This window comes from Pseudopipra pipra, chromosome 13, assembly GCF_036250125.1.
Source record: "Pseudopipra pipra isolate bDixPip1 chromosome 13, bDixPip1.hap1, whole genome shotgun sequence".
NCBI classification, from domain to species: Eukaryota; Metazoa; Chordata; class Aves; order Passeriformes; family Pipridae; genus Pseudopipra; species Pseudopipra pipra.
Window position 1 is genome coordinate 20,424,286 of NC_087561.1, and position 16,013 is coordinate 20,440,298.

A 16,013-nucleotide genomic window follows, 5' to 3' on the forward strand; every position below is an offset into this window, starting at 1 on the left:
TGGACTCTTCGGAGCAATGCCGAGGCTCCCTGAATGAGCTTTGCAACTGATCGGGGACGGGGTTTATTTTGTGAGGCTGAAAGAGAGCAGCTCTAAGCAAGCGCTGGTGTGTTCCAGCAGCGCCAGCCGGCTGCTCCTTCAGGCGGAGGAGTGTCCGTGCAGCTCAGGGAGGCTGTGGGCAGGCCGGTGTTGGGCTGCCCTCAAGTGGAGTTTCCAGCAATATCCCACCGGCACTGAGCAGTTTTAGGCTTCTGATGTGGCGGGAGAAACACCCTACAGTGATTTTTATAGTTTTGGTAGCAAAAGGAGAAAGATGGCGCTTCCCAGCGAGCCCCACATGCCCTCCCTGCCCCCTCTGTGGCGCTGGGAAAGTGAACTTCAACACGACTTTTCCTGCAAAGAGCTGCCTCATGTGTCAGCATCCCTGTCTCATCCACAGAATCACGGAGTCAGGAATGATGTGGGTTGGAAGGGACCTTAAAACCCATCCAGTTACAACCCCTGCCATGGACAGGGACACCTTCCACTGTCCCAGGTTGCTCTGAGCCCTGTCCAGCTTGGCTGGAACACTTCTGGGGATGGAGCAGCCACAGCTTCTCTGGGCAACCTGTGCCATCGTTTTACCACCCTAAGAAGGAATTTGGAAGGTCCCCAGAGGGGCTGCTCTTGCAGCAGGTACAATCCCACCCAGCCCAGCCGCTGGACATGGTGTTGGTTTCACAGTGGACACTCGGGTGTGCTGGTGACCTCAGGAACCTTCAGCAGCCCCATGGTGTCCCGAGCTTATCCACTCCCACAGACTCGACAGCACTGCTGGTCTCTGGGGCTTATCAGAGACCAGAGACCAGGGAGGTCTCACCAGCTATCTCACAGCACACACTCCTCCAGGAAATACTTCCCCACCCATCCCAACTGTACCCATCCTCAGGGAAGGGACCTTTGCAAAATAAGAGCCCAGCCCCGAGACTCTGGTGCCTTTAGACCAGTACTGGGCACAGGCTGTGGCAGAATATGGAATATGAATCCATCCTCCCCCTCAGGCCAGCAGCAAGGAAAGGGTCATCCAGCCCTTCATCATCCTCTCAGTACTACAAGATGTGCCCAAAGCTATGACACATGGGAGCATCCCACCAGCCCAAAGCTTCCTGGAGAGCTGGCCCTGGCTGCGATTCCCCATTCCACCTCTCACAGAATGTTTTGGGTTGGAAGGGACCTTGAAGATGATCTAGAATCATGGACCATCATCCATGGACCAACTCTGGATGTGAATGTAGGAAAACCCTCATGGAGCAAAGCACTGATGGAGCTTTGGTCCTTTAAACATCCCCATCCCTCCCCGTGCTGCTGTTCCACCAGACACTCCAGCCTGGTTTTGTTCACAAAAGTACTCTTTCATCCCTCTGCCGGGGCTGCCCCATCCCTGGAAGTGTTCAGGACCAGGCTAGATGGAGTCTTGGAAGCAACCTGGTCCAGTGGAAGATGCCTTTGCCCATGGCAACTTCTCTGAGCAACCTGTGCCAGGGCCTTACCATCCTCGCAATGAAGAATTTGTTCCCAATATCCCATCTAACCCTGCCCTCTGGCAGTGGGAAGCCATTCCCCCTTGTCCTGTCACTCCAGGCCCTTACAAAAGCACTTAGATACATCCATAAGGTCCCTTTGGGGGACAAGTTGTCTCTTCTCCAGGCTGAACAGTCCCAGCTCCCTCAGCCTTCCCTCGAAAGATGGACGCTCCAGTCCCCTCAGCTCTGGGGATGGGAATCTCATTCCCCAAACTCCGATGAAGCAGATGGCAGAGGCAGGACTGTGCCAGGGGCACAGCAGTGCTTTGGACCTGCAAGGAGGTGACAGCCCATGCTAGTGGCTGCCGAGCACAGCTCTGCCCCACACACGCACCCCCACGGCACAGGCACAGGGCTTTCCCCCGAAGTGGGGCAGAGGACTGGTTTTTGCTGGGAAAGGCTGCCCAGTTTGTCCAGAGGGCCTGGCCAGGGCTCACTAGATGCCAACGTGCAGGTTTAGGAATGAGACGTTGCTGTAGAGCTCCGAGGAGACCGAGCTGCTCTCCAGGCTGCGTGTCCAGCCGGGCAGTGCGGAGGGAGAGTGGCCCTCTGCAGAACCCTCATGCTCCAGCTGCCTAAGGAGGCAAAAAAAAAGAGAGAGATGCTAATTGCAAATGCTTCTATTGCCAACTCCACTCCAAAGTGTCCTCTAGCAGTGATCCCAAAGATCCCAAAGACTGCCATCTCTGGACAGCCCCAAAGGGAATGTGAAGACAGACAAGGAACTGTACCATAGAATCCAACGTTTGGGTTGGAAGGGACTTTGAAGACCATCTAGTCCAACTCCCTGCCATGGGCAGGGACTCCTTCCACTAGACCAGTTTGCTTCAAATCCTGTCCAACCTGGCCTGGATGTGGCCTGTGGTCCAGGAAAACCCCTCACACAGGACAGTCCCTGTTTGCTGAAGAGTCACCAGCTCTACCAGGAGACCAAAGGCTCTTGAGTGTCCCCTGCTTCCAAAGATCCCCTGCTTCTAACCCCAGAGAGCAAACCCCCTCCTGCATTAGGTGCTGTGATGGTGGGCCCAGTTATGGGACACGAGGTATTTAATCTGTATTTAATCCCACTGTATTTAATCACAGGGAAGAGCATGAGCTCCAATTCTGAGCCTCAGTGGGACTGTCCCATCTTGGAACCTAAAAGTGGGACTGTCCCATCTTGGAGCCTAAAAGTGGATGCACAGACACACAGGACAAGGCAAAAAAATGCATGGAAATGTGGGCACCAAGGGCAAAGAAGATTTAGAGAAGCCTGAACATGGAGCAGGTATCAGCATGCAACCCTGAGAGGCAGGAGCAGAGGAAGGGGCTGGACAAGAAGGGATTCTGATGCTCCGGAGGGGACCTGAGGGAGGAAACAAGGAGAACAGGGAGCTCTGAGGGACAGGAAAGCTGGGATGTGAAGGGCTTTTGCTGGGGAGGCTCATGAGCAGAAGCAGTGGAGGGAAGAGGAAGGCTGGAGGAAGATCAGCAGGGTTGGCCCCGTGCAGGGAGGAGCCTCGTGGGGACTTACGGCACGGCAGGAAACTTCCTGCGCAGCAGGTAGTCAATGACATCGGGATCTGTCTGGAACAGCCTCCTCAGGATGTCACACTGCATCTCTGGAGACACCTGGGGGCACACACGGACACACTCGCTCGTGGGGTCCCCCTCGGCAGGAGGATGAGCAGGGGCAGCCCAGGACAGTGGAAGGACTCCAGGACAATACGTGGTCGTGGACACACCATGTTGGTGTCACATCCCACACACCTCCCGGGCTCTCCAGGATCTCAGCCCCCGCTTTTCCCCCAGCAACCCTGGTCTTTTGGCTCCCCGCAGACCCCCAAAATTGCTATGAAGCTTTTTGACTGAAATGTCCCATTCTCATAAACCTGTGGGGGCTCTTGTTGCCTGCAAGTATCCTGTGGGAGGGTGGAGAGAGGATGGAGCCAGACCCATCACAGAGGATGGGCACAAACCAAGGTGCAGCAGGGGCACCTCTGACAGGGACAAAAAACTTCCCCTGATGATGGTGCAGCCCTGGGACAGGACCTGGAGAGGTCACAGCTCCCCATCCCTGGAAAGAAGTAAAGCCCAGCCAGATTGCAGCCCTGATCTAGCTGATCTGGAGGCCCAGAGCTCTCTTCTTCCCATATGAGCCTTTGTATGACTCTAAAAGAAGCTTTTGGGAATCCCAGGGCGATGCATCCCCCAGTATGAGATGAGCACTGCCTGACTCCTGCTGAAGAGTGGATCTGAAGTGATCTGAAGTGGTCCCTCACTGCCCTCACCAGCTCTCCCTGCTGTTACATCTTGCCCACACCTACCTGAGGCTTTGGCACTCCACCCCATGCCATCCTCTTCCAGCTCCTTCCCTATTCTAGGCTCTCCCATTTTTCGACTTCTTTCCCCCCTCACTGGGAGTCTGAGGGAGAAACAGCCCCCAGATGCCACCCCTGGTGTTGGCCAGACGTTCCCTGTCCCAGAGGAGCTCAGTCAGACATCACCAAGGTGGGAGGTGCCAGAGAAGAGGGGACCTCCACGGCACAACCCTCAGCTGTGCCCTTACGATGGCACCTAAATCAAGCCATCCTAAATCCATATTTACACCGTGAGGAATGAGCCGTGTTCCCAAAGCCAACTAGAGTCACCTGCTCCTGGGCAGGGCTGTGAACACCCCCTTGCTCTGCTGCCACTGGGAGAGTTCAGAGGGAAGGGAGGTCTAGAGGAGCTGCCCTGAGGAGCCTCACCTACCAAGAACAGGGCCTGGTGGTGCTCGATCAGCCTCTGGAGCACCAGGATTATGGCAGCGCTGTCCTCAAAGTTCAGGGCACCAGCGTCTTTCTCTCCAGGCTTCTCCTTCTGCAGGATGTTGGGACCAAAGACTGTGGCCAGGTTTGAAACTGTCATTTTATTCCCAGGAACCTAGCAAGGAAGCACAAAGGGAAACTGAGGATTATGGAAGTACCAGCATGGGATGTCCCAGGATATTGTCACCCACCCCAGGGCAGGAACATGAGCTGGTGGGTGGGGCTGGGGTGATGGTCTGGGTCCAGTTTGGTCCCCTCTGAGCTGGTGTCAGGACCAGCACAAAGGTGCTGAAGCACACGCTCATCCCCTCCTTGCCTCCATTCCCACATGTCCCATGTTCCCAGCCCCTACCAAGGATCAATATTTCCCTATCATCTCCCATTAGGGGACAAAACCAGCACCTGAATCATGGAGAGACTCGGAGCTGTCTAGAGAAATCAAAATCAACCTCAACATACAGTCACACAAGTGACTTCATGGAACTGGGAGGTGAGAAACCAGAATTAGTCCACAAAAAATGCCCCTCGTGCTGCCTATGGACACACAGCCAGGTCTCTCTGGGGTTTTTGGCACCCTGAAAATCTCTGAGCCAGCCTGAGCCACACAGGCCTGTTGTGGACATGGGATTCATCCTGTTTTGACAGGACAAGAGGACATAGCCCCAAGCTGTGCCAGGGGAGGTTCAGGCTGGACATCAGGAGGAATTTCTTCACGGAAAGGGTTGTCAGGCATTGGAAGGGGCTGTCCAGGGAGGTGGTGGAGTCCCCATCCCTGCAGATGGACTGGAGGAACACCTGGATGTGGCCCTCAGTGCTCTGGTCCGGGTGACAAGGTCACTCAGGTGATCAGTCACAGGTTGGATTCGGTGATCCTGGAGGGCTTTTCCAACCTAAATGATTCTGTGATGGATTTGGTTTTTCCAGAGGGTTCACCTAGGCCTGCAAGTAGCTCTGCTCGGTTCTAACCACTGCAGCCTGAGCACCCCTTCCCCATGCAGTGGTTCCCTTTGGATCAGCCTCACCTCCTGGCCATCAGCATCCCAGGAGTGCTCGGCGTGCCGGGCCACCTCTCCGAGGAAGCGCAGGAGCCGGTGCAGGGTGTCGCTGTGGCAGGGGGGCAGCAGGAAGAGAAGCAGCTGGAGGGCATCCAGCTGTGCTGGCCCCTCCATGGCTGGGCAGAGAGCAGCTGTTAGTGAGGATTCCAGCCGAACAGGCACTTCCAGCCTTCCTCTACACCCACGGGAAAGAGCTCGGGAGGAAGCCAGGCTGGTGTCCCATCCTTCATCCCATGGGATGAGAGACCCCAGCAAGGGCTGTGATGTGATGGTGTTGTGTATTGCACAGCCCCACAGTCAAAGACTGTCCTGGTCCAGAGGGATTATTATAATCCAATTTTGAAAAAAATCCCCCAAACCCACAGATGAGAGTAACTGCCCATGGCAGTGCCAGGCAGCACATCACCCATCCCACCATTGTCCAGTGGTTTTGGAAAAGGAGGGTGGTGAGGAAGGATCCATCCCCCGAAGTGTCCAAGGCCGGGTTGGATGGGGCTTGGAGCTGGGCTAGTGGAAGGTGTCCCTGCCCATGGCAGGGGGCTGGAGTGAGATGGGCTTTAAGGTCCCTTCCAACCTAACCCATTCCATGACTCTGCGCAGTCTCCGCTCTGCAGGTACTCACTGGCTGTGCTGAGGAAGGCTCCATAGAGCTCTCTGGGAATCAGGGAATCCGGCATATCCCGAAGAAACTCTTTGAGCAGAGCAGCCACATCATGAACACTTTGATGCTCATCCAAAAAAACATCCAGCCCCTGGTCAAACTCCTCCCTCAGCTTAGAGATGGAAGAGATGAAAAGAATAATGCAACGGTCAGTTCTTACTCTTTGGAGGAGTCATCCTGTCAGGAGGGCTACTGCCATGGCAGGATACGAGGGTCGGCTACTCCCAATGTCCCCCCAAAGCAGGGCACCCAAAAAAGGTGTGTCAGAGCCCAGCAGCCTTCTGCTGCCCTTTGGATGGGCCATGGGACCAGATGGAGCCCTTGGCTCTGAAGTGCCAACCAGGGGATGGAGGCTCATCTGCCAAAGACAGGCTGGAGGGAAGAAGCTGGACTGGTCTCCTGGCTGGAAGAAGGACCCAGCAGCAGGACCTAGGCTGCCTGTGATCCAGCATGTGCCTGGGATGTTTTAGACCTCTCCACACCAGTGCCTGTTCTATTCATCCCCATCCATACAAGCCTCTGACCTTTGGATGTGGTATGGCCACGAGGACACAGTAAAAGTCTCCCTTTACCTGCTGAACTCTTTTCTTGGAGCTCCCAACACGGAAGATTCCCACTGTTTGGAGACCTGGGAGACAGGCAGGTTAGTGCTGTGCATCCCCACAGATCCCTCCCACCCCAGCTGGTCCTGGGAGCACCTCAGCACCATAGCAGGGGCTCTCGTGTGCACCCTTCCCTCTCCAGGCAGCGTGGGGAAAAGGAAAGGCTGTGGAGCTGCGAGATTTTCTGGGATTGTCTGTAGGCAAGGGAGGACAGCTCATCCCTACAGTTGCTCTGAGGGAGGGCCTGGATGTGCAGTGGGAGTTAAGGCACCAGACATGGTCACTGATACACACAGTGACATTCCCTTCTGATGCAGCTTCCAGCCCAGAGAACTCTCCACAGGTGGCTCTTTGGGAGCATGGCCTGCCCCCGGAATTGTGGAATCATTTAAGGTTGGAAAAGACCTCCAAGATCATCAGATCCAACCTTCAAACAAATCCATGCCCACTAAACCAGCAGCCTCCTCCCACTCTGGGGAATAGCCAGGCTGGAATGTCCCAGCCCACCACACACAGTGGGTTTTTCCTGCCTCTCACGGGACCTGCCGGAGGCACCCACGCCCTTACCATGCGTCTCAATGTGTGTGCAGCACCTCTCCACGATCCGTGGGACCTGCCAGGTGATGGGGTTGAGGCTCAGCATCTTCTTCTTGCCCAGGACTCTCCGTGGGTCCAGTTCGTGGGGGTGTGAGAGCTGCAGTGCCTCCAGCAGCTTGGACACGTTGTCACTCAGGTCGGCGATGGAATCCACAGACATGGCCCCCTGGGATGGAGCAGAGGGGTGGCAGGAATGACCCCACAGATCCCAGTGCTCACTGCCACCTCAGAGGTTTGTGGGAAAAGGCAGCATCCCATTCCACCCCCTGCCATGGGCAGGGACACCTTCCCCTGTCCCAGGTTGCTCCAAGCCCCGTCCAACCTGGCCTTGGACACTTCCAGGGATGGGGCAGCCACAGCTTCTCTGAACAACCTGTGCCAGGGCCTCCCCACCCTCACAGGGGAGAATTTCTTCTCCATATCTGATATGAATCGACCCTCCTGACCCTGAAATGTCCTCCTGGTAACCCTGGCTCAGTAAGAGCTCAGCTGGTGAAGATCCTCCCACCTCTCACAGTCCCTCTCCAGGGGGAGCAGGGCCATCCTCATTTCCCTGAGGGCAACCTGGGATCAGCCCTGCATGGAGCACGACTGACTTACATTTGTTAAGAAAAGACCCAGGAAAACCCCATTTCTTGCTGAATTCAGACCCCCCATCCTACAGCACCATCACAGCCCGTTTTGGGACCGTACCCTTCGCTGGCTCCAGAAGCTCTTGTCCGGAAGAGCTGGGGAAAGTGGCTCCTCTGGGAAGCCCCCATCAGGTGCTCGGACACAGCTTGGGCCCATCCCAGATTTCTTCTGCCTCTGAGCCCGAAACCTGGTCACCGTGGCCTCCACCTCCAGGCAGAGCCGGCGACTCTTCCCCACGGCTTCCTGGAGCTGCCGGTGGGTGCGGTCATTGGCAATGACCTGGGAGAGCGGGATCCCGAAGGTGTGAGGAGAGCAGTCTGGGAACAACACGGGAGAAAGGGAAAAGCGTCACCGGGGAGGGAGCTGCACTCAGTCCAGGTTTCCTGCCCCCAGGAGCAGGTGGGAAGAACATTCCCAAGGGCCCAGGCAAACTCAGAGGAGGCCGCTGCCCCTGGAAAGCACCAGGGCACTGTGTGGTGGGACCCTGAGTGCCAGAGATCTGAGCAGGGAGGGCATGGCATGGGAAATGGGATGCTGGAGGAAGAGGAAAGAGACACAGGGGAGCTGGGAAGGAAAACTGGTCTCCATCAGAGAGCCTGTTGGAGCCTGTCCCAGTTTTTCCTGGGCTTTCTTTCATATTACTGGTTCCAACCCCATGGTACTTATGAAGCAAAGACTTCATAAATCACCAGAAATATCCAAACCAAAAGATTCTTCCCAAATTCTAACCTTCCAGTTTTCTACAGGGTTTGTCTCAGCTACATCTGCTGACATAGAACAGCCTTGGTATTAGTGGTATTCTTCCCAAATAACTGTCCCTCTCCATCCCTCTGACAAGGAGAGCTCTCCTCACCCCCAGACTCTGCACTACCCCGGGAGCACAAGCCACAAATCCATTTAGTAAAATATGAGACAATAATTTCAATAGTTTCCTTGAGGTGGCTTTGTACTGGTGTGGGGAAGCTCATTCCTGCCTGGCTCTGCTCTAGGATTCTGGGTTCCCCAGGGCTGCCACTGAAATCCTTCAAGGGATGATAAAATGGAACTGGAAGCAGCGAGACTGGGGCAAAATGGGCAGACAGAAACATTTATATGCAACATTTATAAACAGCTTGAAAATGCACGTTTATGTGCACACATATTCCATCCTTCCAGGCTCCGTCACGTTCGTGCTGCTCCACCTGACTCCAAAAACAGCAAAACAACCTGGGATGAAGCAACCTGCTGGATTCAGGCACCTCCCAGCTCACCCCACCAAAAATCACCAATTCCACTTGAGAGCAGGGACCAAACCCCAGGGAAAGGGGAGGCTGCTCACCTTTCCTCTCCTTTGAGAAGCTCTCCAGCTTCTGCCGGATGGATTTACTGCCTTTGGGTCCATCTAGGAGGAGAAGAGAAGGTGAAGGTTGGGCACCAGGATCATGGGGCTGGTTCAGCATGGGCTCTCCTCACAGACACCTGTCTCTCTGGAGCCTCTGGATGTGGGGACGTTGCGGTGATGGCCACAGCCCTGAGGGATCCATGAGTCCCATGGGATGCCTGGGGAACAGTCCTGGGGACGGGCATCATCCTCCTCAGGTGAAGGGATGGAGGGACTGGCACTCAGGTACCAGGACCCCATGGCACTACACGAGGAATGCGGCCCAGAAAGGCTTTTGGGAATGTTTTAGAGGGCACAGACATATGAAGTTGGACAAAAAACCATCACCTATCCCAGCCTGGTCTGGAGGACTCCCATGTTGCACATCCAGCAGCAACGAACTGACAACTCAGTCACTGCACACCTTAAATCCTTTGAGAACACACAGAATCACAGAATCAGCTGGGTTGGAAGGGACCTCTGAGATCATCAAGTCCAACCCTTGATCCAACCCCGCTGTGGTTCCCAGCCCATGGCACTGATGCCACATCCAGTTTCACCTTAAAAACCTCCAGGGATGGAGAATCCACCACTTCCCTGGGCAGCCCATTCCAATGGCTGAGCACCCTCTCTGGAAAGAATTTCTTCCTGATAATCCAACCTAAACCTCCTCTGGCACAGCTGAAGACCCAGCCCTCTTGTCTTGCTGATGGTTGCCTGGGAAAAGAGCCCGACCCCCCCCGGCTCCCCCCTCCTGTCAGGGAGTTGCAGAGTCAGGAGGTCTCCCCTGAGCCTCCTCTTCTCCAGGCTGAGCCCCCCCAGCTCCCTCAGCCTCTCCTCACAGCACTTGTGCTCCAGTCCCTTCCCCAGCCTCGTTGCTCTCCTCTGGACCTGCTCCAGGACCTCAATGTCCTTCCTGAGCTGAGGGCCCAGAGCTGGACACAGCACTCCAGGGGTGGCCTCACCAGTGCTGAGTACAGGGGCAGAGTCACTTCCCTGCTCCTGCTGCCACACTGTTCCTGATCCAGGCCAGGATCCATTGGCCTTCTTGGCCATCTGGGCACACTCTGGCTCCTGTTCAGCTCCCTGTCCATCCCCACTCCCAGCTCCCTTCCTGCCTGGCTGCTCTCCAGCCCCTCTGGCCCAGCCTGGAGCTGCCGGGGGTTGTTGTGGCCAAAGGGCAGGACCCGGCCCTTGGCCTGGTTGAACCTCATCCCCTTGGAATCAGCCCATGGATCCAGCCTGTCCTGGTCCCTCTGCAGAGCCCTCCTGCCTTCCAGCAGATCAACACTCCCCTCCAACTTGGTGTCAGCTGCAAATTTGCTGATGGTGGACTCAATCCCCTCATCTAAATCATCAATAAAGACATTAAACAGAACTGGGCCCAACACTGATTCCTGGGAGACACCACTGGTGACCGGCTGCCAACTGGATGCAGCCCCATCCCCACCACCCTCTGGGTCCAGCCCTCCAGCCAGTTCCTGACCCAGCACAGAGTACCCCTGACCAAGCCATGGGCTGCAGCTTTTTCAGGAGTGTGCTGTGGGAGACAGTGTCAAAGGCTTTGCTGAAGTCCAGGTAGACCCATCCACAGCCTTCCCCTCATCCACCATCACCCTGTTCTGGCTCATGCTTCTCATTCCTAAGCAAGTCTCTTTATAGGAACAGATTATATGTAGTTGTTTGGGTTATTTTGTAAGATTTAGAGGAAAGTTGTGACAGCTGGAATGAGGAACATGAGTGTAGAAGCCAAAAAAATTATCCAGCAGCACATTAACCAGCCAGGAAGGAAATACTGGGTTTGGGGGTGGGGGGGGGTGGCACTGCACTCGTCCCTAGAGAAGCCACTGCTGCAGGGTGTCACTGCAAATGGGATCACAACAGCCCAAAATAAAATGAAATATAAAAAGAACCAGGATGTTTGTGGTCGAAGTCCCTCAGGGACTGTTGCTGCAGCCCTGGAGCAACTGGAGCTCTGGGAGGGAGAGGGGAACTTTGCTGGACTCTTCTTGAAGCCATTTCATGAATGAAGTTTCGTTTCATGGTGCGAAACCTTACCGATAGTAATTGAGACAGGAAACCAAACTCGGGTGTCCCTTGCTGCCCAGGATGAGGCTGGGCATTGGGAAATGCTCCATCCCTGGGAGAGGTCCCCAGAGACTGCAGGGACTCCATCCTTGGGAGGTCCCAGCCCCAGCTGCCCTGGTACTGGTGACAGCCCTGCTGAAGTGATGGGGGGACTGGAAACTCTGAGCTCCCTCTGCTGGTACCCCATGACCCCAGAGGTGGGGAGCTGGAGGCACCCCCTGCCCTGCTGGGATGCCAAAATATGGCCCAGGGCAGAGGAGGCACATCATGGGGGTAACAAGTAAGTGTGGGAAGGAGTCAGTGGAAGCCCAGCTCACTGAGTTTGCTGTGAGGACGTTGGGGGACACAGGCAGCCCTGGGAACCCCGACAGGGCCTCTATGCTCAGTCCCTGTGGAGCTCCTAAATTTATCCACCCATTAATCTCCCAGCGCGTCTTCCAGTCTCACATAAGCCCCTTCCCAGCACTGGGAATTTGTGCTGGATGTGGATCCAAACAGCAAAGCCTGTCCCAACCCAGCGGCACTCAGGCAATCCCAGCAGGGACCTCGCCAAGCCATCACATCTGGTTTGGGTTAAGGGGAGATGGGAGGCAGACACGGGCAGGGTCACATTCTCACACTCCTGTGGACATGCAAACCCCTTCCAAAGGCTGACTTAGCCCCTGGGGCTCAGACCAAAGCAGGAATGAAAAATAAAATGGACCAAAACGTGTCACAAATGTCTTTCCGTAACCATCATCCTGCAGACTGGAGTGGGGACGTGCACCATTAATGGCTCAGCCTCAGCCCTCCTTGGGCCTTAGTTTCCATCCTCTCCCACCCTCTCCACTCTCCCCCACCCTGTACCTCTGTCCAGGCTGAAATCCCCCACGAGCAGCTTCTCCTGCAGCCGGTACAGGGCGAGCTCCTGCAGACTGGCCCTTTCCAGCTCCGACAGGCTCTGCAGGGCCACGGGCTGCATCCCAGGGGCCTGGCACAGCAGCTGAGACAAAGGTCCTCTGGAAAACACACATATGTGAAATAAAAGAGTCAGGAGCACACGGCAGGGATGCCAGCTTTTGGAGAGAAGCTGCTGGAAACAGCCCAGGGAGTCTCTGCAGGAGACACTTGTCCCTCCATCACCTCTCTGAAGAGCCAGTGGGGCTGCAGGTGCCCTGGACACACCACCCCACTTTGACTTTCCAAGCAAGGGCCTTGGAGGCATTAAAGGAAGAGATTTAGACTGGATATTAGGGAGAAATTCTTCCCTGAAAGATATATGAGGCACAAACTGTGGCTGCCCCATCCCTGCAAGTGTCTAAGGCCAGGTTGAACAGGGCTTGGAGCAACCTGGGGCAGTGGAAGGTGTGCCTGCATGGAACAAGATGAGCTTTGAGGTCCCTCCCAAGACAAACAATTCCATGATTCTATGATTCACCTCTTGTAAATCACAACTGCACGTCACCAGATCTCCCTTTTACCCCCAGCACAAGCTGGACCACAGCCCACAGCCCCGCGCCAACACCCCATCCCCTCTCCCACACCTTTGGGGAGCCCTCCCTGTTGTGTGCAGCCTCCAGAAGAGCCCATACAGGGATGTGGATCCTCACCCCACACTGACCTGAGTGCCTCCAGCCCGGTGCCTCCTGTGCCACAGGCCTGGCACCCGGCACAGCCCAGCACAGTCCAAAGAGCAACGACAGCAGCAGATGGAAAACAGAGCCGAGGGCGGAGTACAGGCTGTGAATGGAGCCTCCCCAAAGAGGGCTTGAGGCAGGAATGAAAAATACATGCCTGGAAGTCTCCAGGGATGAGGGTGAGACACCCGGGAACGGGACAGGTCTCCCGTGTCAGCCCCAGCACAGTGCTGGCCAACCCCAGCCCCTGGGGCTGGTTCTTTTTGGCCGGGTTTTCAATTTCAATTCCCTGAGGCATTTAGAAAGTTACATAAATTTAAGAAGGAAATAAATATAAAACAGTTGTTTGGAGCTCGTCAGAAGGGCACAACAAAAAGGAAATTCAGCTACATCACAGCATCCCAAGCTGGTTTGGGTTGGAAGAGATGTTAAAGCCCATCCAGTCCCACCCCCTGCCGTGGGCAGGGACACCTTCCACTATCCCAGGTTGCTCCAGGCCCTGTCCAACCTGGTCTTGGACACTTCCAGGGATGGGGCAGCCACAGCTTCTCTGGGCAACCTGGGCCAGGGCCTCCCCACCCTCACAGGGAAGAATTCCTTCCCAGTATCTCATCTAACCCTGCCCTCTGGCAGAGTAAAATAAATGCAATATAGGGTATTTTTTTAAGTCCCATCCTGCTCCCCTGGGACAGCCCGGCTGGGGAGGGCACAGGTGACACCTTGTCTGTGACAGCTGAGAGCATCTCCGTGTGCCAGGGACAGCTCCTGTGCCTCTGCCGCATCTGGAGCGAAGGAGGAGCAGCAGCGCTGCCAGTCGTGAGCTCCTGGCAGGACTGAGCAGCTCCACTGCAGCTGGACGGACGGACAAATCCCCGGAGAGACACCCCCGAAGGGAATTACCTTCGTGCAGGTGAAGCTCCGCACTCCGGCAGAGCCCACAGGCACAGCCCCTGCCTGAGCGGAGTCCCGGAGGATGCGGCTGCCGCGGGGTGAGGAGGAGAAGGAATCCCGGTTGGGAGAGGGAGCAGCAGAGGGAAGGCAGGAAGGAGAAGTCCGGACAAGCTGCTGCTTATCTGCCCGACCGCAGGCGCCATGAGAAGAACCCAGTGATGTGCCCCCACCGCTGGTGCTCCCAAAATTCATCCTTCAGGAGTTAACCCCAAACGCCTGCCCCTGCTTCTTGCCCCAGCTGCAGGTTTATGCCCTGGGAACAGGTGAAATGGGGAAAAGCAGCCCCAGCCCGGCGGAGCAGCAGCTCTGTGGGTGTCCCTGCTGGGGACAGGGGTGGGTGATCCCTGCAGAGCCCTGTGGGACAGGAGGGCTCCCTCAGCCTGGGCAGGCACCAGGGCTCCCCGCAGGAAGGGAAATGCTGCTCACAGCAGGGGCGAAGCCAGAGCCCCACAAATCCTCCTTCACAGGGGGATGCCAGAGCAGGAATCTTACTAACTGGAAAAGAGCAGTAGGGCTTCCTTATGGAATCTCACGGGGAGCAGCTCAGTCAAGCCGCCCCTTCCATTCCCAAGGATTTGTGGCTGCTCTGCCAGTTTCAGCAGCAAAGTTTCTCTCTTCCCAGCTGAAAAAAAGAGCCCACATTTACCTTCCCTGTGTCCTCTCACAGCAGGACCAGCAGCTCTTGGAGCTCCTTGCTCTTCCTTCCTTTCACAGCAGCGTCTCCACTGTGGCTCTGGGGTCCCTTCCCAGCCCACAGGCAGGAGGAGAAGCAGGGAAGTGCTGGAGAGGAGCCGCCACAGCCGAGAGGAGGAGAGGGCGGATGAGAATGTGAATTTTCTGCCAAAAGAAACGAGAGCCAGAAGCAGCGTGTGGAGAGAGGGCAGGGTTAGATGGAAGGAGCCGTGCTTCCCACGCCGGACACTGCGCCTTGGCAGGGACCGACCATTGCTCAATCCCTTCCATCCTGAGCTTTCCCATCCATTTGCACCAGGACACCCACCGGAGCGCTGGCTGTTCCAGCAGGTGGAACCTGAACTGGGAATGTGCTGCCTGGACTGGTCAGTGTGGGCCAAGCAGATGGTTTCCACCTCAGCTCTCCATGCAGACCTTCCCACTGCTCCATCACGGCATCTTCCCAGTGATCGTGTCTCCAGCGGAGCCTGGCACAGGCAGGGCACAGGGATGCCCTCCACACCCACCACGGGCCTGGGGGATGCAGAGTCCCTGCAGAGTTCTGGTACTGAGGAGCTCCCAGGCCTGACAGGATGGATCTACAGCTCACAGGTTGTCCCTGGGGAGTTACAGACCCTGGAGAGCCTCACAAACCTACAGTGACCCACAAAACACGTGTTAACACCCAAAATTGGCACCTCCTTGCCTGCTAACACACCCACGAGCTCCCTGGGGACCACAGCCATGACGTGGTGATGATCATGGAGTGCCTTGGGTTGGAAGGGACCTTAAAGCTCATCTCATCCCACCCCCTGCCATGGGCAGGGACACCTTCCACTGTCCCAGGTTGCTCCAAGCCCCATCCAACCTGGTCTGGAACACTTCCAGGGATCCAGGGGCAACACGTGCCAGCTCTGCATCTCCAGAGCATCATTCCCCAGGAGGGAAGGCTCCCTTTCACCCTTGACACCTCCTGCTTGTTTGGGCCCCCGCTCTGCCCTTCCTGCTGCCCGAGGGATCTCTGGCTCTCCCGATCCAGCAGCCACCAGTCACCACCAGCTCCCTTCCCCAAGGCAGCTCCATTTTGAGGCCACAGCCCCACTTGTAGCTTCCTCCCAAACACGCAGCCGAGGCACAGAACCCCCTCCAGAGGCAGCTGCACCCGGGGGGGGGGTTGCCCAGTTCTGTCTTCTCTGCCATCACCTCACTGCCCGTCCTTGTCACCAGTATAAACTAGCAGCACCATCCACCCCAACACTGCCACAATCTGCAAAGTCCAGCTGCTCTGAGGGAGGAAAGAGGTCGTGAATCCCAAATTCACTGCCTGGGGAAGACATCATCAGAGAGGCTGCAGAGGAAGCGGGGAGCTCTCAACACTCACAAGGAAGGTGAAGCCCCATGGTGGTGGAAGACTTGGGATGGAGCAT

General features: G+C 56.2%; 1 protein-coding gene across 2 annotated transcripts; it reads right to left on the bottom strand.

Annotated features, from left to right (window-relative positions):
* Nucleotides 1-34: 34 nt before the first annotated feature.
* Nucleotides 35-15,995, bottom strand: ARHGAP36 (Rho GTPase activating protein 36). Of its 2 annotated transcripts, XM_064670325.1 has the most exons (11): nt 14,561-15,995; nt 12,194-12,345; nt 9,218-9,280; nt 7,960-8,216; nt 7,237-7,432; nt 6,640-6,695; nt 6,029-6,179; nt 5,374-5,522; nt 4,296-4,466; nt 3,076-3,173; nt 35-2,137 (listed from the first exon to the last, which is right to left on the bottom strand). In XM_064670325.1, the coding sequence occupies exons 2-11, from the start codon at nt 12,306-12,308 to the stop codon at nt 1,999-2,001; spliced, it is 1,395 nt and encodes a 464-aa protein (XP_064526395.1). In that variant the 5' UTR covers nt 12,309-12,345; nt 14,561-15,995; the 3' UTR covers nt 35-1,998. The 2 variants fall into 2 exon arrangements, with proteins under 2 accessions (XP_064526395.1, XP_064526393.1); XM_064670323.1 differs by lacking the exon at nt 14,561-15,995 and having other exon boundaries at nt 12,194-14,532.
* Nucleotides 15,996-16,013: the final 18 nt, after the last annotated feature.

Coding starts and splice junctions, on each gene's coding strand:
- ARHGAP36 (XM_064670323.1), bottom strand. CDS start 12,632: ATGGGGCAGCCACAGTTTGTGCCTCATATATCTTTCAGGGAAGAATTT. Junction 6,180..6,639: donor CCAAGAAAAGAGTTCAGCAG/GTAAAGGGAGAC, acceptor TCCATCTCTAAG/CTGAGGGAGGAGTTTGACCA. Junction 5,523..6,028: donor AGCCTTCCTCAGCACAGCCA/GTGAGTACCTGC, acceptor CTCTCTGCCCAG/CCATGGAGGGGCCAGCACAG.